This window comes from Octodon degus, unplaced genomic scaffold (assembly GCF_000260255.1).
Source record: "Octodon degus isolate 3935 unplaced genomic scaffold, OctDeg1.0 scaffold00017, whole genome shotgun sequence".
Lineage (NCBI taxonomy): Eukaryota > Metazoa > Chordata > Mammalia > Rodentia > Octodontidae > Octodon > Octodon degus.
In genome coordinates, this window is record NW_004524593.1 from 19219013 (window position 1) to 19245107 (window position 26095).

General features: G+C 40.0%; 1 protein-coding gene across 1 annotated transcript in view; it reads left to right on the forward strand.

Annotated features, from left to right (window-relative positions):
- Positions 1–26095, forward strand: part of Spata17 (spermatogenesis associated 17) — a 214324-nt gene that overhangs the window by 49979 nt on the left and 138250 nt on the right. Inside the window, exon 5 of the mRNA XM_023710307.1 lies at positions 4313–4416. Coding sequence (XP_023566075.1) covers positions 4313–4416 — 104 coding nt within the window. The remainder of the gene's footprint in view (positions 1–4312; positions 4417–26095) is intronic.

A 26095-nucleotide genomic window follows, 5' to 3' on the forward strand; every position in this document is an offset into this window, starting at 1 on the left:
CCCTCCCTCCCTCCCTCTATGTCCTGTATGCAGTGGTAGAGCATGCGCTTTAGACTGTCACAGGCTTCCCTTGTTCCTGCCTCTGCCTTTGCTGTTTACTGGCCATTTGACCTCCACTAACCGTGCAATCTCATTTCCTTCATATGGAGACCTCGCCCTAAACGCAAGGCTGTTAGGAGCATGGAGGCGGGAGCTGAGCCTGGCAGTTCCTGGAGCTCCGCTCCTCCAGCCCTTTGCACTCGCTGCTCTTGCTCACCAAGCCGCTTATACTCGGGTGTGGATGATGAGCGTTCATGTGTCACCTTAACCTTCTCCTTCTTGGTGTGCCTTTTAATGCCCGGTGAGAGTGGGCGCGGGGCCCCTCCGCCGGCCGGCCGCCCTTCCTTCCTCGGGCGGGGAGCCCCGCTGCTCGTCACCGCAGAGCCTTCAGGCCGTTCGGACTGTCCTCCCGAGCTCGCTTCTCAGAAACGCACGTCCGCGCCGGCTGGCGCTGCCTGGGCTGGCCCGGCACCTGCAGTGCTCTGTCGCGAAGTTCGGCGACGTGTCCGCGCCGCAGGCCGTGCCTCCCGGAGCACGCGGCGCCCCGCACGGGGCTCGTGCGTCCCCAGGAAGCTCGCCGCCGCGCCTGTGCTTGCAGGTGGCCCTGGTCTAGGAGCAGGCTGCGTCTGCAGCGAGGCTTGCGCACGCCCGGGCCGAGGCCCGGCCGCTGGTTAGACGCCCGGCACCGGCACCGGCGAGGGCCTCTTCTCCGCGTGAGGCCAGCGGTGATCCCGCTCGCAGGGGTGCCGGGTGGAGCTCCGTGAGCGGGCGCCGGGCTGAACGCTCGCTTGGGAGTGCGATGCACGGGCGGGTGCATCGGTGACTCGATTCTCCTGATGCATTAGAAAATGGTTTGCATCCATTCCTCCTGTTTGCCAGCCACGGTACGGTCTTGGTCAAATTGGAGAGTTTCTAAAGTGAGCACTGCAGGCCAGGCATGGTCGCACGCCAGCACTCCGGAGGCCGAGGCCGAGGATCGCCGCGAGTTGGAGACCAGCCTGGGCTGCCAAGTGAGCACAGGGCAGCTGGAACTTCCTAGGAAGACTGTCTGAAAAGGAAATGATAATAAATAATAATAATAAACTGAATACTGTATAACTTTAGAAAAACTTTGTTCATTTAAAGAACATAGCACAAAAATGAGATAATCAAAAATATTTATGAAAAGTACTTTACAGGACTTTGTCACAGTGCGCAGCAATATTTCACTTTCTGGTCTCCCGTTTAGTGACCCCCACAAACTGTATGTGAGAGGTTGGCTAAGACATTCCTTAAGTTATCCTCATCTATTAGGTTGTAAAATAGTTGCAAATTATCTTCTGGGAAAAAAAAAAAGCAAAATTCAAGTAATCGTATATCCAGTTCCTTCTTTTCCAATTAGCAGACTACGGTCTCCCCTATTACCCTTTCCTGGTTAAAAAGTGTTTAGAGAAGACCGGGGTCTCTGAGCCTAGGAAGTGGTGCTGAAACTGGGAGGACTTCATGTTCTAATGAAAAGTTATTCAGTACAGTTGAATCATTCATATAGGCATATAAAATAGGGGAACGTTATATAGAATGAAGTTAAATGATGTAGAAAACTTACTTGATGTTTATTAAGGCTTTTTCCTCCACTGCTACTATTTTAAATAATTTCAGATACTTTTACCCACAAAATTAATGTCATCCTTTATAATTTTTGAGTTCATCTAATAGATATCATATTAGCAAATATAGGAGTTAGAGAGAGGGATATTCACACTTATTGGGGCTTTATAAGATACATAGGAACATATTTCAGGATGTTATACCCCATCATTGTAAAAAAAAAAAAAATAGAAAAAAAAAGCTATAGGTATTGGCAAAAAAATAAAACTAATCTGAACTATAATAGTGGCTAGAAAAAAGATACTCCAATAATTTTGTTTTTCTTTCTTTCTTTCTTTCTTTCTTTCTTTCTTTCTTTCTTTCTTTCTTTCTTTCTTTCTTTTCTCCTCCCTCCCACCTACCCATGCAGTACTGGGTATCGAACTTGGGACCTTGCACTTGCCAGGAAGGCACTTAAGCTGCTTAGCTATACATCTAGCCCCTTCAACTATTTTCATTGATTGAAAACTGTAGTTTGCTTCATTTACTTTGATTGCTGAATCTGTCCCTGGCAGCTGTATGACAGAAAAATGACATGGCTTCTTTTTGTGGCCACTTTCTTGTCTATAAATGAGAGAATGAATATTTATCTCTTAAAAGTGCTTTAAAGATTTAACAGATAAGAGAAGCAAAACATTCACAATAGTGTCTGGTGTATAAAGGAACTCAATAAGCATTAGTTATTGGTATTGTTAAAAAAGTATTAAAATTTCACAATTGAGGTATAGAACAGCATTTAAAAAAATGTTCTTGTAAGCAAGAGACAGGAAAAGAAATATTGTGCGACTGTCCTGCTTCAAGGTTGTATGTGGTGAGATTTTTGGACTTATGTGCAAACATGAGAAGCATAGAATTCTTTATCCTATTTTTAAAATATAATCTAATTTTTAAATTTTTTATCATATTATGTAGGGACTTAAAGTTCAACATACCAATACTTGATGAAAAATACCTGTTCCTTATCATGACTAGGATGTTTGAAATGCAATGAGATAGTGAGGTTAAGCTTGATAGCCTAAATCGTTTGATAATAACAATAAGCTTGTCTTCTGGATGGTTAACAACCTAAGTTTGCAGACCCAAATTAGAGAAAAAGGAGGGCTACAAGGAAAGCCAACATTTTGGCCCTAGTTTTCTAAGGTCAATTAAGACTCAGGACATATGAGAACTTGTACTGTAATGTCATGTACCTCGGTAGTGTCCCAAATTTTCTGATCAAGAAGATTATGGGGCCAAAGAGGAAAGTGATCGATGATGTAGAATGTGCCTAAGGAGAGTCACATGGGGAGAAGACACTCTCTCAGGCTTTCACAGAGAGCACATTGGCCAAGCATTGGCCGTGACTCATCCACATGGCTGACACTGACAAAGGTTCTACAATCTGAGGTACAGGATCTCAGGATAAATCCTGAGGGCATTTCACTGACCTTCTCAGACCAAAAAGCTACAACTCTTGTTGCATAGGTCCTGCTTTACCTTGGTCTTAACCATCCAGTAGAAAAGTATGAAGACGAAATATAGGAAGTAAAGCCATGCTGTTATGTTGAGCTGTGGGGGACTCAGGTCAATAATTTCTGACATTGCCAGTTAAACAGAAGACCCAATGCTATTATGGGCTACTGGACTCTTTTAGAATATTTTGCTGAGTTTACACACCTATAACATTCAACAACGGAACTTAAAAAAATTGGGATATAACTATGAATGTCCATTTTGTATCTGTGTATTCAAAGTGGTTGGAATAGATATATAGTTGCATTCTCTTAATGAATAGAATGATTTGTTCTAATGGTGTTTGTAAGTAGGATCACAAGTCTGCATCTTGTACAGCAACTAACCACTAAGAAGAATATATGCAGTGTATTATTTGTTGAAACTGTACTTCCCATTTGATTTGAAACTGTCTCATTGCTATATGTTTATCAATAAAACTTTGAAAAGAAAAAAAAATAAAATAAAAAATGTTCTTCATGTCACTAAATTTTAAACACCAGATTATTACATGAAGAAATGTAATCTTCAAGCCAGTTGTTATGAAAAACCCTAAGATCTTTTTTCTCAGAAAGTAAAAGTAATGGGCAAACATAAGGCAATTTTTAAATCTGTTAATTACTAATTTTACAGCTTAGTACTTTGTGAAACAATTAAGAATAGATTTATTTATTTATTTATGTATTTAGTACAGGGTCTACAGGGTCTCACTACACAGATTGGAATCATAGTGATCCTCCTATTTTCAGCCTCCCCAGTGCCAGGATTTCAGGCATGCACCACTACACCCAGTCTCAATAGCTCTCTCAGCATGCCCCGGTGGCAGGGCCGGCACAGCATGCTGGGTGGGGATTGAACCCATTCCCTGTGCCTGCCTAAGCAGGCGCTTTAGTCTGCTGAGCTATCTGGCCAGACCTAAGAATATTTTTAAATGAATGATACTATGATGGTTTTTATGTTTGTCATGTCTTATAAAAACATATCTATGTGTGCAACTTATATTTGCAGCTAATATACTGTTTGAGTAGTGAAGAGCCTGAGTTTATTTGATGTGAATGATCAGACATAATTGCCTTAATTTTGCAGAGCTATTTATTATGTTGCTAATGAAAGCCATATTTTGTCTTTTTTTTTTTTTTTTTTTTTGCATCAACAGATCCAGAGACGATGGCGAGCCCATAAGGTGCGGAAATACTGCTTTGATTATTTTTGCTTTAAAGAATACCTGCGAGGTGTTTCACGGGCCAACGACACAATCAGGTGAGTAATAAAATCCCTAATCTAGTGAAATTTTTTAGGGCTGTTCAATAGATGTTGGTTATTACTATGCTTAGAAATATGTCTTATGACTCACTGATATTTGAGGCAGAATTTTGCTGGTATTGTTAGGATTCTACTTACCTTAAAATATATTAGTGCTGTATATTGAAATATCTTGTACTCCTGCTGCTTACTTATAGTTTTGAATATTGTGTATTCCTGTAGTTATGATTCTGATTTCCTTAAAAATACATTATTCTTATATATGTAATCGTCTTGTACTTCTAAAGACTACTTATGTGTGTGATATTTAGATCCTATGCACAGTAGTTCCATTTCTATAAAATGGCCCGGTGACGAGTTGGGCTCGTCTGTCCAGTGAACACTTAAGTATGGGGAGTCGGAGATACATTTGGAGAAATTCTCAGCAGCAAGAACATACCTCTCAGTGGAGAAAATGTGCTGAAATGATGGGTGGGGCTGTTTTCCTTTCCATGTTAATTCTAAGTACCCACAGTGAAAGAACGGGGAGCTAAGATACAAGAGATCACCATGGGTAGGGATGCAGCAGCAGCCATCGGAGTGTTACGTAGCCAGCGTTTCCACAACTCTCTGTACTCTTTTTCCCTGAACGTACTTTGAAGACAGTTCTAGACCACGTGTGATACGGCCCGTGCTCATGACATGTGAGTGCCCACATGCCTGTAGTACTTTAGAAAGGAGATGAGGACATAGTGGCTAGTCACTGGTGGCACTTATGTAGCACTTTTACTTTCAATTTTTTCCACATACATTTATCTTATTTTATTCTTTAAATTCTTTGAACTAGAGAGAATAGTTGGTAATAATTCATTAAAAGCATTGTCTGAAGCCCTATACATATCATAATATATATCTAAAAATGAAATTCTCAAATGCTAACTTCCTTACATGTGTTGCAAATATACAGGATTAAAGGGCGGTAGGTGGGGCCCAGAACTGAAGGGGACACCCCTCATGGGTGGCTTGCAAGTGCCAAGCCATGTCTGTGTGACACTGGGACCACGATCTTCAGTTTTGCATGCCAGGGGTCATGTTTGCTTTGCCTTAGTTCAGCTCCTGAATAGGAGAGGTATTTGAGGAGGTGGGCAGGTGGAAATGCGACCTCGGAAGGGCCTGTGTCTTCTACTTACGGGTATTTCCCTTAAACCTGTTCTCATCCTGGTTTTAATGGAAATAACTGTAGTCACTAGGAAGCCTGGCATAGCAATGCTGGCGGTTGGTTTTCGAGTGGTGTTTTTTTATTACCTCACAGAGATCTATCACTTTATATCTACTTCTTAGAGTTTTTAAAAGCAAGAATAGTTTGATGTAACAAATGCTTCTTTATTATCCATAGGTATTTTTTTTCATCCACTGACACACAAGGAAATATACTTTATGAATAGGTACACTAATATTCAATTATTAGTATGTTATAGACATACATCTAGCTCAGTCATTGTTATTCTCTGGATTTATCACTGAGTTATATTACTATTTTATAGAGATATTTATATCTGCTTTGTAAGAATAGTTACAATTTTCTTGTGTTGCAAGTATCAGGTTTTAGTATCATGCTTTACTGTATTGATTACATCAACGGAGTACATTACAGCATGGGGCTATTGTTCTTGAGACATTTAAAAGGAATGATTCATAAACTACGCATAGAGCTTCTGGGAGAATGTGTATCTTTTAACATTTCCAAACCTTTAGTTAAATTTTCATATTTCTCTTAATAGTCCATTTTGTTATTTTCAAATAATGATTTAGTTTATTAACATCATTAAAACAGATCCTTTTATACATTCAGTATGTACTTAGGTGTTATATTGCATTTCTCATTTTTAATTTTGATTATTTAAATTTTTATCTCTGGTATTCTCAAAATTATCAGAACTTACCAATTCTATTGTTTTTACCTATTTTGTTATTTTTCAAAGGCCCACCTTTTGTATTTTGTATTTTACTGTTTTGTGTCCTAATTATCTCGTTTTCATCTAGAAGACCTTTGTGATAAAGGTGACCTTGTCAGTTATGCACAAGCTGAAAATACAAATAACTTAAAATAGACAGAAGAGCACCAAGAATTCCATCACTCAGAAGCAGACATTATTAAAGTCTTGATGCGCTGAGCCACCATGTACGGTGCACGTGCCCCAAAGTCCAGCACCTTGGGAGGCGCAGGCAGTAGAGTCACAAGTTTAAGCTCATCCCGGGAAACGTAGTAACTAGCAAGACCCTGTATCAATTTTTTTTTTTTAAGAGCTAGGCATGTGGCTCAGTGTGAAGGCCTTGGGTTAAGTTCCCGGTACCACTCACAAACACACAAATATAGATCATTCTTACCTCTATTACTTAAGAACTGCTTGACTTTGGAAAAATTCTTTCTTTTTATGTATTTAGTTCAGGGTCTACAGTGTCTCACTATGCAGATCAGACTCGTAGTGATCCTCCTGTTTTCAGCCTCCCAAGCACTGGGATTACAGGCGTGTGCCACCACGCCCGGTCTCAGTGGCCCTCTCAGCTTGCCCTGGGGGCAGGGCTGGCAGAGCCTGCTGGGGATCAAACCCTGTCCCTGTGTGGGAAAATTATGTTATTTCCCTCTTCCTAAATATTTTCATCTAGAAAATAAAAATATAGTAGAATAATGCCTATTATGGGCATACTTTTTATGTAGATATTATTATGAGGATGCATTAATCAATATTATGACTTGGTTGGGTAGAACCTGATATGTAATATGCACTTGTTAGTTTATGGTTTTGTTTCTTTTTTTTTTTATTTCAAAGTTTTATTGATAAAACAGATAGCAATGAGACAGTTTCAAAGCAAATCGGAAGTATAGTTTCAACAAATAATACACTGCATATATTCTTCTTAGTGGTTAATTGCTGTACAAGATGCAGACTTGTGATCCTATTTACAAACACCATTAGAACAAATCATTCTATTCATTAAGAGAATGCAACTATATATCTATCCCAACCACTTTGAATACACAGATACAAAATGGACATTCATAGGTATACCTCATTTTTTCTAAGTTCCGTTATTGATTATTATAGGTGTGTAAACTCAGCAAAATATTCTAAGAGTCCAGTAGCCCATAATAGCATTGGGTCTTCTGTTTGACTGGCAATGTCAGAAATTATTGACCTGAGTCCCCCACAGCTCAACATAACAGCATGGCTTTATTTCCTATATTTCGTCTTCATACTTTTCTACTGGATGGTTAAGACCAAGGTAAAGCAGGACCTATGCAACAAGAGTTGTAGCTTTTTGGTCTGAGAAGGTCAGTGAAATGCCCTCAGGATTTATCCTGAGATCCTGTACCTCAGATTGTAGAACCTTTGTCAGTGTCAGCCATGTGGATGAGTCACGGCCAATGCTTGGCCAATGTGCTCTCTGTGAAAGCCTGAGAGAGTGTCTTCTCCCCATGTGACTCTCCTTAGGCACACTCTACATCATCGATCACTTTCTTCTTTGGCCCCATAATCTTCTTGATCAGAAAATTTGGGACACTACCGAGGTACATGACATTACAGTACAAGTTCTCATATGTCCTGAGTCTTAATTGACCTTAGCAGACTAGGGCCAAAATGTTGGCTTTCCTTGTAGCCCTCCTTTTTCTCTAATTTGGGTCTGCAAACTTAGGTTGTTAACCATCCAGGAGACAAGCTTATTGTTATTATCAAACGATTTAGGCTATCAAGCTTAACCTCACTATCTCACTGCATTTCAAACATCTTAGGCATAATAAGGAACAGGTATTTTTCATCAAGTATTGGTATGTTGAACTTTAAGTCCCTACATAATATGATAAAAAAACATTTAAAAATTAGATTATATTTTAAAAATAGGATAAAGAATTCTATGCTTCTCATGTTTGCACATAAGTCCAAAAATCTCACGATATACAACCTTGAAGCAGGACAGTCCCACAATATTCCTTTTCCTGTCTTTTGCTTTCATTCACCACCCCCTTCTTCTTGAACATCCACCTACCCGAGAGACATCTTAGCAGTAACTGGCGTGTCATGACAAGCCACTATGGTTTTGTTTCTATGCTAGCATATGTACCATGGTATTGTAACCAGTTGTCTCTCATGAGAGACAAAATATTGTGAGTATTTTCATGTCAAAAAATATACTAATGTCATTGTTAATAGTAGCCATGTCAGAAAATAAATTCTTTCTTGTTGGAGATGTCAGTGTTCCACAATTTTGCTCTTTTAAACAGTATCTATTTTCATGACAGTAACTGGGAATTTGTTTTAGTTTGTGTAGTATCAATTTATGACCGTGTTTACTACATTTTGGTCATCAGTTACTTCTTGGTAATCAAAAAGTAGGCTACTGCTTGGTTCTCTGCAGTTTTGTCCACATTTCATATATTTTGATATGTGATATTCTCATTTTTATTTGCATGTTTATCCTCTTGGCAATTCATTTTTCAATCTCTAGTAGTGTTTGAGCTTTTTCTTGTAGTTGAACCATTAATTTTATTTCTAGGTTTATTATGCTATAGTCAGAAAATATATTTTGTACCAGTATTACTTTAGGGAATTTATTGAATTTTTCTCATATATATTATTTTATGTGTACTAGAAATCAAATAAATGGGTTTCAGTTTTCCATCTATACTAAGTTGTTCCTTTTTTAATTGACCAACAAAATCTTTATCTGCATCTTACCTGCTCTGCTCTTTCAAACTTCTCTCATTTTACTGTTTCTTGTTGTGCATAAACTAGGATTTGTCTGATTAGGCAAGCTGCTCTTTAGACTGTCGGCGCGTTCGGCTCATGAGACCTCCTTGCACCACATGTCACTTTTGTGGAAACGGAGCCAGTCCCTTGTCAGCCGGACGTCCTTGCCTCCACCACTTTTCAGCGGAAGTGCTCGGTCCCCACACTACCTGCTCTTTGTGCATCAGCTTCTGTAACTTCTTGCCTGACTCCTGAAATACAGCATTTAGTAATTTTCTTTCCTCCTAGTTTTTGGCATTCTTCAAGACAGACAGCATTCAGAGAGATCTCTCAGACCGTTTATCTCCGCTGCAAACCATTTGAGGCAGGACGGGAGGGCGCGCCGGGTCTGGCTGGGGGATGAGCGTGGTCACACTGCGGGACGCAGGCGCTAAATCGTTTCCAGGCAGCGTACATGGAGCTCCCTTGGGGTCCTGCGACATGTGGCCTAAGCAGAGAGGCCGACACCACTGACAGAGTGCCGCCTGGCGCTCCTCACACGGCCTGGCCTGCATCCTGCAGTGTGGTCTTTCGTTTTAGCCTTAATGTTTCTTTCTTTCACTCAGCGCGGCTTTGCGCTGCAGAGCCAGGTTCTCCCTATGCTCCATTTTGAATTTTTCAGATAAGCTTCGTAACCATTTTTGCTTGTCTTGTTCAGTCGTGTGCTCTAAATGGAAGGGAAGCTGGAAACAAGCTGCGGAAGGAGCCGTGAGCTGCGCGGGCCCCAGCGGTGCGTTCACCGTTGGAATGAGGCTGATTGAAGAGCAGGGTGCAGGCTCCTCGGGCCCAGAGACCTGGCGGCCCTGCACGCGGCCTGCACGCTGCTCTCCCGAGTCCCGCACACAGAGGTCTGCCCTGTGCGGGCCCTGCGGCCCGCACGCCTGTGCCCCCTCCTCGCTCGAGCACGAAGCTCGCCGCCGCCTGCTCTTTGAACTGCTGTTCGCAGTCAGGGCTCCTGCTCTGCGCTCCCAGAGACTTCCACCAGGCCCTCCCGAGCACCTCCCTTGTGGCTTCATAGCCGCTCCCATCTTCGTCTTTGTATTAGGAAATCAGTGAGGAAAATGTCCTGACACTCTGCCTTAATTGTCTTTGAAACCACAGAGCCAACCGTAGCTCTAATACACACTAAAAGAAACAAGGAGCAGCATGTATCGCAAGACACCATTGTGTTTTCAACTTTGTCAAGTAGCTGCAATGTTGAGAACCTTGGTGGCGATGTGTCTTGGTGGCGAATTCATTCAGTAAGTACTTATTTAACAGCTACTACATAGTACAGGCAGTAGGTCAGATGTTGGAAATATAATGGATTAGTAGCCAGGTATATAGCTCGGTGGCACAAGCACCTGCCTGGCAAGCGCAAGGTCCTGAGCTCAATCCCCCATATCTAAAAAAAAAAAAAAAACCCCCAATCCCTGGTACAAAAAAAAAAAAAAAAAAAAAAAAAATTAAATTAAAAAATGGATTATTCAGCAAGCTTGGACTAGACTTTGTGGAACATCTAGCTCAGTAGGCAGAAATCAAATAACATAAGCACAAAGCTTTATCATACGTTATTTTGTGTATCATTAAATATGCTAAATTCTTAAAATTATTACAGACATGAGTAGTACAGTGCTCTTAAAACTTCTGATTTTCGGAGATGATTCTGTCCTGTGATGCTCAAAATCTCCATCACTTAGCCCCTGTAACTGCATGTAGCTCAGCGTATCTCCCCTTTCAAGTTCCAAGTTTTCTGCACCTCACCACCTCCAGCATCTTCCTTCTGCTTTCTTGCCTGCTCCTTCCTCACACCCTTGCAGTGCTGGTGGACCTCTGAGCCATCTCTGAGAAGTGCCTGGGGCTGGATTTTCACAGGAAGTTTGTGTTTCAGAGCAGGTAGAGGTGTTGGCTGCAGTTCAGAGCATGACGTAACAGTGGCTAACTCCAAATATCATTTTTCCATCATGGATAGTTTATATTTTTCCATTTGATCCCATTTACTGCTGTTTTCACACTTTCTCTGTTTTCCTTTTCCCACTCTTCCTATTGTTCTTCTTTCTGTTTTCTCTTTTGTTCTGGGTTTATTATTAAATATGATCCCACTCTTCTCAGCACCCCAGTACTTAAGTGGCTCTGCATAGCTTTGTGTTTCCTGTTATGATCTTGGGTCAAATAATTTAGCTTCCCTTCCTTTCCCCATTCTGTGCCTTGCTGGCTTCATTTTTGTTAGCTATCAGTATCCCAGAGTGTTTTCCTAGACCAAAGAGTAGCACACTACAGTGATGAATAATTCATCTTCTAAATATAGGGGCAACTGAGCCACGTTTAAGTTTACATCTTTTCTCTCCCTTCAGTGCCCAGTACAAACTTAAGTTCTTCTTCTCTCCCATCTGCTGAGTCTTCTTCTTCCCTTTCTAAATCGATATTTCTTTTCAGTTTAATATGTTATTCCACATATTCTATTTATATGTAAGGATATATGCCCCTCAGTTTTAGAAAACAACATTATATAATATGCAGAATTTACCAACTTGATTGCTTTCACTTACAAATATGTATTACTCCATAGTTGAGCTTTCTTCTGCTTTTCAGAAAAGTTTTCTATTGTATACTGTAGTGTACTGTTGTATACTATAAGTTACAGTTTTCTGTTATATACTGTAACTTTTAGCCGCTTTTCTAGTGATGAATAAATATTTTTTTCTATTTGCTATCACAAAGATAGAGCTACTGTTAAGTTTTATTACATCAAAATAATACAACCATCTGGAAAACACAAACTCTTAAAAGTTGAAAGAAAAAAGGGTAAATATATATATATATTGTTTTTTCTTAGACTGTTATCCTCCCATATAAGTGTTATAATATCAGTTTATTTTTTAAACAGTTCTGAAGCAATTGATTTGATTGAAGTTTCAATAACTACATGGGTCACGTTGGTGAAAATGACATTTATACTGAGTCTGTGAATAAACACACCCCTCACTCAAATCTCCTGCTGCAAGCCTTTGGGAAAAGTTTAAAAACTTTTAAAAATCAGGTGTTGAATTTATTTTTAGGAATCTTATTCTTTTGTTTCCTTGTGACTGGTAGATTTTTGGAATTGCACTGTAAGGTAAAATTGGAATACAGAAATGTTATTGTTTTCATGTTAACATTTTAATCTAGTCATTGTGCCAGAATCATTTTAATTTAATAACATACTGATTTGGGTGATTTCTATAAAATTTTTCATGCCACTTTAAAGTAATTTTAGTTCTCCGTGGTTTGTTTCAGTTCTATTCTTTGCTTGATCTCTTTGTAGTGAGTAGGCCCTCCCAGTAAGACTAGAAATATGTGCGTTAGATTTTAAAGCAGAAGTGGTTTTTTTTTCCCATAATTTTACTGAGAAAGAAACAGCAATGAGACAGTTTCAAACCAAATTGGCAGAACAGTTCCAAAAACCAACACATTGCATACATTCTTCCTAGTGGTTAATTGCTATACAAGATGTGGACATGATATCCTATTTACAAACACTATTAGAACAAATCCCTCTATTCATTAAGAGAATGTAACTATATATCTATCCTAATCATTTTGAATACACAGGTACAAAATGAACATTCATCTGTATCCCCTTTTTTTTTGTTTAGTTCCGTTCTTTGAATATTACAGGTGTGTAAACTCAGCAAAATATTCTAAAAGAGTCCAGTAGCCCATAACAGAATTGGGTCTTCTACTTCACTGGCAGTGTCAGAAATTGTTGACCTGAGTCCCCTACAGCTCAACATAACAGCATGGCTTTACTTCCTATATTTCGTCTTCATACATTTCTACTGGATGGTTAAGACCAAGGTAAAGCAGGACCTATGCAACAAGATTTGTAGCTTTTTGGTCTGAGAAGGTCAGTGAAATGCCCTCAGGATTTATTCTGAGATCCTGTACCTCAGATTGTAGAACCTTTGTCAGTGTCAGCCATGTGGATGAGTCACAGCCATTGCTTGGCCAATGTGCTCTCTGTGAAAGCCTGAGAGAATGTTTTCTCTCCATGTGACTCTCCTTAGGCACACTCTACATCATCGATCACTTTCCTCTTTGGCCCCATAATCTCCTTGATCAGAAAATTTGGGACACTACTGAGTTATGTGACTTTACAGTACAAGTTCTCATATATTAAAGCAGAAGTGTTTAATATTGCTTCAAAAGGAACAATAATTTCTGAAGATTTTTAGTAGGTAATTTCTCATATAAGGAAATATTTCAAACCTACTAAATATTTTTAAACAGCATAAGTGAGCATAGAATATTTTTAATTTCTACATTTATTGATACTATGTTTTCTTGCTTAATCTTCTAAATATTGACTTATATTTAAGCTTATGCTTGTTAAATGTTATTCAACTTACATTCAACTTCACAACTATGTGGAAATTATATATTATTCTGTCTGGCATATTAGTCAGATTTACCAGTTTGCCTCTGTAGTTTTAATGTTGGCTTTAAATATTTTGTTTGTTGGATTTCTAAAATGCTAAAAATTTTAACTTTGATAAACAATCAAATCTTTTGAAATTATTTTCTCTGAAAGCCCTCTGATTTACTCCTTTAATCTGATAATAGCCCACTAGCAAGTCTGAAAACTGTCTGATACAAGCTTTTGCATTCTTTTATTTTACATTGTTTTACATCCCTATATTCTAAATATATCGCATATGCAGAGCTTATAATAGATATTTATGTTTCAGTTTTCTGATCTCTATTAAGAAAAAAGATTAATTCCTAACTGAAAATCGGTAACCATCTGTGATGTTATGAGCGTTCACTGCAGATTTTTCGCCCGCATACTCCTGGTGGCTGAAGGCCGACCGTGGCCTGAACTAATTGCCTGTGAGCCTAAGTGCGCTCATTTCGCGCGTTCCCCTCACCCTCTTATACTTGTTATCATTTCATAGTCCAGTCTTCCTGTGGTTTTCTCCTTCTTCCCATCTTTTGTATTGATTTATTTTTATTCAATTTCTTTCCACACCATAGATTTAGGAAATTAGCCTTCTACCTTCATTCCTTCTATGATTAATTTTGAAATTTTATCCTTCCACAAACTCTAAAGTTAATCAATACTCCTTTCTCAAATAATGCAGACATTATCGGAAGGGCCTGGAGGGGGTTGTAGTTGTTGCTCCTGATACTTCAGTGTTCTAATTCTGTCTTATTTTTTAACTCCACAACTAAGCACTGTAATTCTTATATGAACAATGTTAGAATTCCCTGCTTGACAGTTTCCCCTCCCGCTCCTTCCCGCTCCCCTCCCGCTCGCTGCTGTTTCGTGGGCTGTTTTCTTTCTCCCTGGGACATGTCCTTTGAAAATCCACTAGAGAAGATAATCAGTGCTGTCGCTCAGTCTTTATTTTTTATGAAAATAGAAATTTACTCTTTCTTGAAAAATATTACCAGTGCATACAATTCTAACTTAACTGTTCTTTTTCGCAGTACTTAGAGTATATTATTTTCTTGTTTTCCATGTCAGTTGAATCATTCTTCCCTTATCATTATTGTCTTCTCTGTGGCTGATTTTGTGTATAAGCATCTGTGTTTGCAGTTTTACTACAATGTCTTGGTGTGGATATCTTTTTATTTTACTGATTATTTGTTAGCACATACTGTTTAATTTTTAAAAACTTATTTATTTGTCCATTTAGTACAGGGTCTCACTACATACAGCTCGGACTCATAGTGTCTCAGCCTCCCCAGCACTGGGATTACAGGCGTACACCACCATACCTGGTTGTGGTGGCTGGCATGGTGCACCTGGGTTCCAAGGCTGGCACAGTATGTGGTATTGGGGATTGAACCTGGGTCCTTGCACTTGCTAGTAGGTGCTTAGACTGCCAAGCTGTCTCTCCAGCCCTAACATACATGATTGCACTTCTAGTATCTATACACTGATGAACTTCCTCAGTTTTCAAAATTATGCACAGTTGTTTTTCTACATGTTATCTCTTTCATTTTTCTAGTTTTCTTTTTTAGAACTCATTTTCACATATATCCAGCTCTCTTTGTCTGTTCCTCACATCTACCTTATATTATGTTTTGAATTTGGTATTGATAGAGGGGAAAGAAATCCCCAATCTTCTAGATGTCCAGGATGAGTTTGTGGTCTCCAAAAGTAAAAAAAAAAAAAAAAAATGAATTTTAGGGACAATGGAGGTTAAAAGCAGAATATATTTATTGAGGGAGAGAAAGCTTCTCTGAGAGAGACAGAAGGGGCCCCAAATGGGTGGCCAAGGACCCTGCCACTCCTGGGGACTTTATAGAGCAAAACCATGAGGGGAGAGGGGCCAAGTGGGAAAGATGGGAACTTACAAGGTGGGCATGAGGTGGGCCAAGGCGTGGTCAACCGATAAGATTATAACTGCTCACGTAAAATTGATGAAATCAGGAACAGTTGGGAAGCGAGTCACGTAGCAAGCGGGCGGGAACACAGCTCACGGGCTGTTCCTGGAGCGGTTGGGTTAGTGGCTCTTCCTGGCTTCCTCAGGGTGATAGAGACTTATCAGTCCCTGATATTTGTCCTTAGGGAGGTATGCATGTGCCTTTGTTTCACCTTCTGTCTTGAGGTCTGGCCCACAGGAGGTGCCTGTCTGCCTTCCAGCTGCAAGGTGTCTGGTCTTCTGCACTGGCCCCTGGGCAGGACTAGCCATAGCTGACTGCCCGGGATATTCCTAGCTTAGCTGCTTATTAAACATGTGTCGTCTCTTAGGACTATATACTTGATACCTTTATTTCTGCTTTCCATTTCATAATTCTCTTTGTTTAACCCATCCATAGACTTAATTTTTGTGGTCATATCTTTTTTTATTTCTAATAGCATAATGGTCATTTTTCCAACTTGTTTTCCAATTTGCCTGCTCATTAAAAAGACTTCATTAACTCTTTTTTGTAATTCTATTTTGCTTGCAATAATATACTTAGATTTTGCATAAAGTCATTGTAAGATTGTTCCTGCTGTTTGTGTCTACTTGTATACATTTACAACTTTAAAAACTGAGATTGCAGTGAGCTGATCTTCATCTGTAGCAGCGCTAAGGTCTCCTTGTCAGTTGGCTTTCCCTTGCGGGAGCATATGCCTGCTGCTTAATGGAGAAGGGGTTTCCTTGGGCTCTGGATGCACTCACGCACCCACACCTCCCCCCCATGTGGAAAGATTCTAGCCCCAGAAATATCTTGGGTGTTGTTCTTTTGTAGCCGAATCCACTTCTAGTCCCCCAGCTTTCTTTCCTGGCATCCCCAAGTTCTGACAACCATTAACCTTTTCTCCATTTCTATTATTCTGTCATTTTAAGAACATGATATCAATCAATGTTAATGAATGGACTCGTACTGTTAAATAACCTTTAGCGATTGACTTTTTCACACTAAGCGCAGTTCCCTAGAGATTTGCCAAAGTCATTGCATATGTTAACGTTTCCCTTCGACCGCTGGGTACTGCTCCCTGGAATAGAGATTTGCCCGAGCATTTTTCACTGCAGGGCATCAGTTGTTATAGTCTTTTTTCCTGAAAGATTTCAGATGCTCTTGGTGGTTGTTCTTAGGATGAAACTTCTCTTTGGAGCCTCTGTTCCATCTGCCTGCCTCTGTCTCTCGCTGAGTTATTTTTCTAGTTTGTAAGTTTGTGTTGTGCGCACACAGGCCACTCTGTTGGAGCCCACCCTCTGTTAGCGGGGAAATGTTCTGAGAACATTTCCACGCCTCTCCAATCCCAGGGGCTTCGCTGTTTCAAGGGTACTTCATTGCCGGGGCTGTAAGTGTGTGGATCTGGGTGTCTCAGGCCAGGTAGGTGGTGGGACTGTTTCGACCACACATTACTTCTAGCCTGAGCTTGATTTCTCATCAAACTCTTTATCCCTTTGGGCACCTTGCACGGGCCAAGAGGGGTCCTCAGGGAACACACTTTTGCTTCCTCTTCCAGCCAGCTGAAGAAGGAACAAAGCTACGTAAAAATTTGTTGTTTATGATATTTTATTTTATTTATTTATTTTTCTTTTGTTGGAACCGGGGATTGAACTCAGGCCCTTGAGCTTGTCAGGGAAGCGCTTATTCCACTGAGCCATCTCCCCAGCTCAATATTTTAAAAATAAGAGGACGAGCAGCCTGTGAGTACAGGCGGGCCATGCACGGTAAAGCGCAGTGAGTGTGTGAGCTCCGCTGGCCTGCGACCTGGCTTGGCCTTCTCAGCCTGTGTTTCCTTGGCAGTGACTGGTGGTCATGCGCTTCCTGCTGCTGGGCTGTCCTCCTCCATAGGGCCTCTGGGGTGACGATGAGGTTCTGGCGTGTTTCCGGATTTGGTGCTTCGTGTCTACTGTGGAGTGCTCCAGGCACTGTGGGGGCAGCACGCTTGCGCACCGTCTCCTTCTTCTGAGCGAGAAGGCGCTGCGATACTTCTTCGGAGTTCTGCACAGGCATTCTCTGCAATGTCCCGCATTAGGTGCTTTGTGTGCACAGCCTCTAATCCTGGCTGGATCTTCCCTCCCTTTTGTGGCCCTTTTTCATACATATCGTGTTTTCGTTTTCCTTATGGCTCAGTTTACTTTCATGAGAATCCCTTAATGTTCCAAAAAATCACGCTCTCTAGAAGGTTTGGATTGTGGAGCATTTCAGATTTTGGATCAGGGTCACTCATCCAGTAAAATCCATGTGAACATTCCAACCTCTGAGACAATTCTGGTACCAGGCATTTCATACACATTTCTAAGAATTTAATTTTTGTTTTTGAGATAGGATCTGCTTATGTAGTCTAATGTGATCTATGCAGTCCTCCATCCTCCTTCCTCAGCCTTCCTAGTACAGGGATGACACATGGTGTCCCACAGGCCTGGCTCTGTTCATTTCTTACTGCCTCTGATATTTTATAGAACTTTAAGGGAGAAAACGGTGAGGTAACTTGATGATATTATCCCCAAATTGGAAACATTGTTCAAATGTAAATCACCTTCACTTTCCGTCCACTATGAAAGCAGTTTTGTGAGCTCAGGAACAATGTGACACAGGACTCACTGGACTGAGGCAGATGTAAGTCGTGTGAATCACCCCAGGGCTAGTGCCGAGGACACGGGGGTGTTTCTGGGGCTAGTGAGCTGTGCTGTGGAAGCCGAGTGAGCAGCACACTCAGGGGAAGCTGCTCTCGGAGCGGTATATGACAGGGTGATGTCGGGCCTACTGCAGACAGTGTGACCAGTCACCTCCGCAGGCTGTGCAGCCCTTACCGCCACTGCTAACCAGCCTTCTAGAACGTTGGCTACACCCCTTTTAAGAGAACTGTGGCACCTTTACTTTTGATACACTTGTGCAACTTTTTATGTCAATGCCTTAGGTATTTCTCTTCCCTGAAATAAAATACTGAAAACCCGTACCCGTGAAGAGGAGAGGTTTGTTTTGACTCACAGTGGGTAGGGGTTTCAGTCTCTAGTCAGCTTGCTCCAAGACATGGTGACATGGCAGAGGAAGAAAGAACCCATGGCAAGAGCAGAGAGAGAAAAGTGAGAGGAAGAGATCAAGGAGGGAGGGAGACAGACCGCTCCACGCCGCAGCCGCGGGACTGAGCTCCTCCCCCCAGGCTTCACCTCCCACATTGTTTTAACTTATCAGAGGACTGGTTCACTGATGAGCATCGCGCCTCCATGATCCAACCAACTCCCCACCGGTGAGCCCAAGAGGCGTTGTGGAGCGTCCAGGTAGACACCATATCAGTCGTGGTAGCTACATTTCAATAGTTTTTAGAGCATCCACCAGGGCCGTTCACCTTGCTGATAGTGTTCTGTCTTCTCATGGAAGACACAAATACGTGTGTTTCGACTGTCACATCCCATTTGTTTTTTCTGTTTTCAACTCCAGTCACTGGGCCCATGATTCCAGTGATCCTTTGCAGCACAATTATACTGAGTGCTGAAAGCCACTGAGCATTTGCCCTGTAGTTTCCTTGATCAGGAATCTGGAGGAGCTTTCCCGGATGCTGAAACTCCAGTGAAGTGCCATCAGTGCCCCATCCCCGGGCTGCTGCTTCTCCTGTAGCTCCTTGAGGGGCGTTCAGCTCCAAGCTCTGGGAGTGAGCTGGTGGTGTGCCCCAGGTTCCGGCCAAGCAGCACCTCCAAAGAGCAGCATACAACATGGAGATGGGCTTCCCTGGGCTGGTGAGTGACAGAACACTAGCGAGTATCCAAAATAGAAGCCAAACATTTTTGTACCTTCCGATCACCAGCAACATCACTACTGTGATATTCTGTTCATTTGAACAAGAAACCAGGTCAACGCCACAATCAAGGGGAAGAACTACACAAGGAATGGATTCCTTGCTATGGAAGACAGGAGCCATATCAGGTACATCCAGGGACTTGCATCTAGTATGTCAGGGATGTTGTCGATGTTCAGCATCTTCACCGGGCTGACTCACATTTGTGTATGATGATTTCAATGTCATTTCTTTCCATGATGCTGTGTGAAACTTCAGTATTATCCCAAAGCAATAATGATTTGTCCTAATTACTTATACTGGTAAGCATTAACAATTATATCTAGATTTCAAAGAAAATATCAAAGATCTAGACCAGCTGTCTGTCTTTGGACAGGGTTAAACAATGTAGAGGTAAAAACTCAATAAATCATTGTACATAAGAATATTCTGCGTCTTGTATTTGAGTTGTGTGGGCTTCCAAATGACATTGGGTTAGCTCACTCTCTTGTAGATAGAAATGGTTGACATATTCTATAGAGGATAGATATGCAATGTATATGCAAGACTATGTATAAAATAGGCAATTTATTTGCAAGCACATACTTTCTTAATTGAGAGTGGAACTTTTACAAAGATGAACGGGACTGATTAATTTAAAGCTGAGTTAGCGCTTGTTAGACAGGTTCCTTTGTAACCTCTACACTGATATGCAAAAACCGCCCCAGGTTATGAATAAGAAAATTATATAATGAAATTAAAAATTAGCCACAGTGTTACAGATTGGTAGCATTAATAAAACATTATTAGCTCAAAGTATAGGAAGCAGACTTTTTGAAAAAAAACTTTTGACATTAATTTAAAATAAAAATAATCTATTACCTCAAATTTAATGCATGAGTGTGGCTGTTGATTGTTAACATCACAAAACTAGCTCTGTTTTGAATGTAAATTTGTTATTCATCAAAACAAATTAATTTGTCTGCATATTAACTTTAGGGTCTGGTTTGACTAGAAACATTTTTACAGATATTCTTACCTATCCTTCCTTGTGTCATGAAAAATTTTTAAAGGATTTTTTAAAAGTTTGGTTTTTTGCTTTTATTTGAATAACTCTACTGACATCAAATTTGTTTATCACACCGCCTATTTGTTTTGCGTGTCCTGGTCTATGCTTTAGGCTTTAGAATATCCATAGTTGTGTGGCCAGCATCATAACCAGAAGCACCAGGAGTCCGCCCCTTCGCTCTCGTGCCTCTGCCTGAGGTGCCCACTCCTCTGCTTTCCGTTTCTGTGCATGTACCCGCTGCAGGCATTTCGCACAGAGTGAGCCTCGCGCGCACTGTGCAGCCTTGGCGAGCTCCTTCTTTCTCTTCACGGTTGGTCAGCACTCACCCCTGCTGCAACATCTATCAGTACCTCATTCCTGTTTATCGCCAAGTACGGCTCCATTTACGAATAAAGCGTGTGGTTTTCTATCCACTCTTCTATTGATAGATACTGGGCTTATTTCTATGTTTTGGCTATTATGTGTAATACTGCTATGAGCATTCACATATTTTTTAAACAATACAAAATAGTAATAAAACCCCAACAATACAAATGATACAAAATTTCACTAAACTAAGTAATAGGATTCAACAATGGTTGCTGTATTGCATGATGTTATCTTCAATTTAGTTGTTTAAGTTACCAGATATAAATGTGCACAATTGGTTTAGAAAAACAAAACAACAACAAAAGGTTATAGGAATTAAAAAGAAAAACTAAGAATAAAAAAATAATTTAGGCACTAACTGCTCCTTTCAAAAGACCAGCAGAAATTGGCAGTGCAATTATGCAAATTATCCTGCATATTTAACTATTCATTATATCTTTTTTTTAATCATACTTTACATACCATATTTGGTTTATCCATTCACCTAGTGATGGACATTTAGGTTCTTTCTACTTTTGGGCTGTTGTGAATGAAGGTATACAGATATACATTTGAGTCCCTATTTTCAATTTTTTTGCTTATATACCCAGCAGTCAAAATTTTGGAGGATATGGTAGTTCTATTTTATTTTATTTATTTTATTTTTTCCATAATTTTACTGAGACAGAAATAGCAATGAGACAGTTTCAAATCAAATTGGTAGGACAGTTTCAATAATTAACACATTTCATACATTCTTCCCAGTGGTTAATTGCTGTACAAGATGCAGACATGATATCCTATTTACAAACACTATTAGAACAAATTCCTCTATTCATTAAGAGAATGTAACTGTATATCTATCCTAACCATTTTGAATACACAGATACAAAATGGACATTCATCTGTATCCCCTTTTTTTGTTTAGTTCCATTATTTGAATATTATAGGTGTGTTAACTCAGCAAAATATACTAAAAGAGTCCAGTAGCCCTTAATAGTATTGGGTCTTCTGCTTGACTGGCAATGTCAGAAATTGTTGACCTGAGTCCCCTGCAGCTCAGCGTAACAGCATGGCTTTACTTCTTATACTTCGTTTTTATACTTTTCTGCTGGATGGTTAAGACCAAGATAAAGCAAGTAAAATACACATTGCTATTATCCACTGAAAACATTTCTGCTTGCTTGAAAGCCACTTAACCTGTCATTCTGAAGCAGTTCTAGAAATCCTCTCTCCTGTTTTCAGCTGTGCCATCCCAGTCGTATTAGTGTTCTGAATTGATTTAATGTAAGAAGAAATGTTCAAAGGGCAAGGGGAGCTAGGGAGGAGGAATGGTGAAGGAAGGAAGGGAAAAGAAACAAAAAATAAAACCAAAGCTTTTGTAAATAAGAAGGGGGAAAAATAAGAAGGGGAAGAAAACTTGAAAGGAAGGAAGGGAACAGAAAAAAAAGAATTAAGATATATCATGTCTAGGTGCAAATTTCCTATGATGGATGGATCATTACATATAACGAAAATGTCCCAATAAATTTAATTTTTTAAATAAATTTAATTTTTAAAAATTTACCTTTCATCATCATTTTAACTGGAAGAAGAAGCCAGATATTCCAAAGTATGAAACCCAATGAATAAGGTAAAGACACACAATACTATGACTTTTTAATAAACTTTTCTGTAAAAGTTTTGACTCATTTCAGGACATAGAGAAAGCCAAGACAGAGCACCTAAGACACTCACTACAGACGACTTCCAGAATGGCCCCAGAAAGTGACAAGGATGTTGGAATACATGTATTTCAAGTTAAGGGGAGTATTTTAGGAGGATTAATGATAATGAGCCTTTGCTGTAATTTTTTTTTTTTTTTTAGAACCAGGGATTGAACTCAGACTCTTACCCTTGCCAGGCAAGTGCTTATTCTACTGAGCCATCTCCCTGGCCCAACTATAATTCTTTTTTTTTTTTTTTTTTTTTACTTAAACAATCATCAAATAGTTTAATCATATCTATACCTTGAATAAAATATTACTAGACCTTAAAAGGGAAATTCTATATATGCGATAACATAAATAAATCTTGAAGAAATAGAAAGACGCTAAAGACAATCACAAAAAGACAACGCTTATATGGTTCCACTTATATAAGGTAACTCCAGTAGTCAAACTGGCAAATGCAATCTGTATATGCAAAATAGTTAGGATAGATACACAGCTACTTTCTCTTAATTCAGTGAGAAGAAAGATTTGTACTAAAAGGGTTTAGACAAGATATCATGTCTGCATCTTGTACTATGAATAACTACTATGAAGACAACAATATGCAATGTATTTATTGTAACTGTCCTACTAACCTGTTTTGAAACTGTCCCATTGTTACTTGTTTCTCAATAAAATTAATAAAAAAATTTGCAAATGCAAAAAAACAAACAAATTATCCTGCATATATACATAAATACATCTTTTTCCCTCTTTCTTTTGTCCTTTTCCTCATCCCCATTTTTCCTTCCCACTGAACACAATCTCTCGTTTTCACAGTATCTCTTGTGCCTTTCTATTTTTTTTTTTTTTTTTTTTTTACTCTTTCAGGTTCTCACACTAGCAAGACAATACAATGTTTGCACACGTTTGTCTGATTTATTTCACTTACCAATACAGTCTCTAGGTGCTTCCATTTATCTACAAAAGCCTTGAATTTATTTTTTTATAGCTGAGTAATACTCCATTCTGTAAACATAACGTATCTTTTTTGTCCATTCCTCAGTTGATGAGCATTTGGGCTGTTTCCAAGACTTAGCTATGATAAACTGTACTGCTGTACACATGGGTGCACATATATCGCTGTGGTGTGATGATTTCAGTTCTTTTGGAAAAATACCTAGGAGAGGAATAGCTGGCTTGAATGGGACTGCTAATCTTAACTTTCTGAGGAATCTCCACGCTGATTTCCATAATGGTTGCATATACAATTTTTTTGTGGACATGTTTTCATTTCTTTTGGATACATCATGAAAGTTTCAAGCTGACAAATTAAAGACATGAGAAATTAGACGGACTGACTTTGGATTCAGATAGAGATGTGTTCAGGTTGTTGTTCAGCTGAATTCTACCTAGATGATATAAAACTAATTGTCCACTGTTGTCGGTATTAGATTTCTTCATCTGTGTGCTGAAGCAGGAGGTTTTGCTTTGTAGGGTTTTTGTGAAGTGTGTGGTATGCATATCAAAGAGTAAGCATACAATTAAAATCCGATAAATAACAGCCACTATTACTGAAGACAAAGTAGAAAAATAGATAGTACTTAGAAACAGGAGAAAATGGGGAGAAGCCTCATTTTACAATGCAGGTCTAACACCAGCGTAAAGAAAGAAGTAGAGTGCAAGAGACTAAAAAATAGCAGTCCATTCCCATGCAGGGTCCCACCAGGTGGATGGATGTACTGAAGTCAGAGTCACCCCATGGAGTGTCTGTGCTCCTGCAAGAATGGCCCTGCCCTGGCTCCTGCCAGTCACAGTCACAGTCTAGAAGTGAGCTGGGGCAGCCCTGACGTTAGTGTGAATGTGTTGGTAGATCCAGGTGGGATTAGTCACTTTTCTGTTACTGGGATAAAATGCCCTCGTCCAGCACTTTAAAAGAGGAGGGCTTAATTTGCACATGGTTATAGAGTGCACCATGCATGGTTTTCTCGCTCCAAGACAGCAAAAGGTATGGCAGAGGACAGCTGCTCATCCCGTGACAGCCTGACAGCAGAAGGTAGGGAGGAGCCAGGCACAAGAATAGGTGTCCAAGTGACATCCCCAGGGACCTGCACCTTTGGGGGACATCTTGAACCTAAACCATAACACAAGTGCACATTTCCATGGTCATTACAGGATGGTTTTATAATTTATATCTACAAATTTGTAAAATTTCTCAGAATTACTACTTTTATGAGCATTTTGCATTTATGGTCCTGAGAACCTTTCAGTTACAAAGTTCTCCTGTTGCTTCTGCCTTTTGCTTCCTTGAGTGCATTCTTCCACCCTCTCATATGCTTCTGCTGGGTCTGGAGCTGGACCTGCAGGCTCAGGCGCGAGGTCTGGTAGGTTTCTGTGCTCGCCTTCACTGTGGGCCTCTTTCTTTCTTGTAACAGGTTTCCCTTCTGCTCTTCTACTGATATTTTAATTTTAGCAATAAAGGAGGAGTGGATAAAATGCAATGGGAATGTGACAAGTAGAATATGATCAGAACAGGTAATGATTTAAGTTCAGAATTGAGGTTTATTCCAGCCCCTGTGCTATCGATTTCTTCCATAACATGTTTTCACATTCTTTTTTCCTTTCTTTTGGTGATAATGGCCTAGGGTCTTCACAGAAAGTTACACCCATGTTTTAATTCTCTCTCTCTCTCTCTCTCTCTCTCTCTCTCTCTCTCTCTCTCTCTCTCTCTCTTGTGGTGCAGGACATCAAACTCAGTACCTTGCTCTTGGCAGGCAGGTGCATATGTTCCTGAGCTATCTCTCCTGCCCTTAATTCTTAATTTTAAGACAGAGTTTTACTAGTCATCCAAGCTGTGCTCAAACTTGTAATCCTTCTGCCTTAGCCTCATAGAAGTCAGGGTTAATCCTGCATTACCATGCCTGACTTAGTCTCCCCTTTGACTCCATATACTGTTTTTTTTTGTTTTTTTTTTTTGCAGAACCGGGGATTGAACTCAGACCCTTGCGCTTGCCAGGGAAGCGCTTATTCCACTGAGCCATCTACCCGGCCCCTACCATATACTGTTACTGTTGATCTTTGGGTATTTGTTTATATATGAACACAAGCAATTGAAAGGATGGTTTGAGTGTGCACACACATAAGTAAATTGTATTGGTGATGTGTTTTGTTTGCATTTGAAGTGATTAGACAGCGAGCTGACACTTTCCACCAGTAGCTGTGTCAGTGCCCAACCCCAGGCTGTGGAGATCTTTGGAATACATTTTGCTTTGTCACAGAAAGTTGTGAATTTTTTTTTTTTTTTCCGTGAAGCTGGGGATTGAACTCAGGCCCTTGCACTTGCCAGGCAAGCGCTTATTCAAATGAGCTATCTCCCCAGCCCCCTGGAAAGTTGTGAATCATTATAGCATGAATTCTTCTATAGCTACATTTCAGAATGTATGAAGATTCTTGAGCTTCAGTCCCATGAATTGTTCTGACTCTTACAGGTTTCTTTGTTTCTTCAGCAAGTGCACTTTTGATTCTGCACCTAAGAGACTGGAGCTTGGCCAATGGCAATCTCTATGTATATTTCTTAAAGTAATAAACACAATTGAGTGGTCCCTGTCCTTGTGTAGCC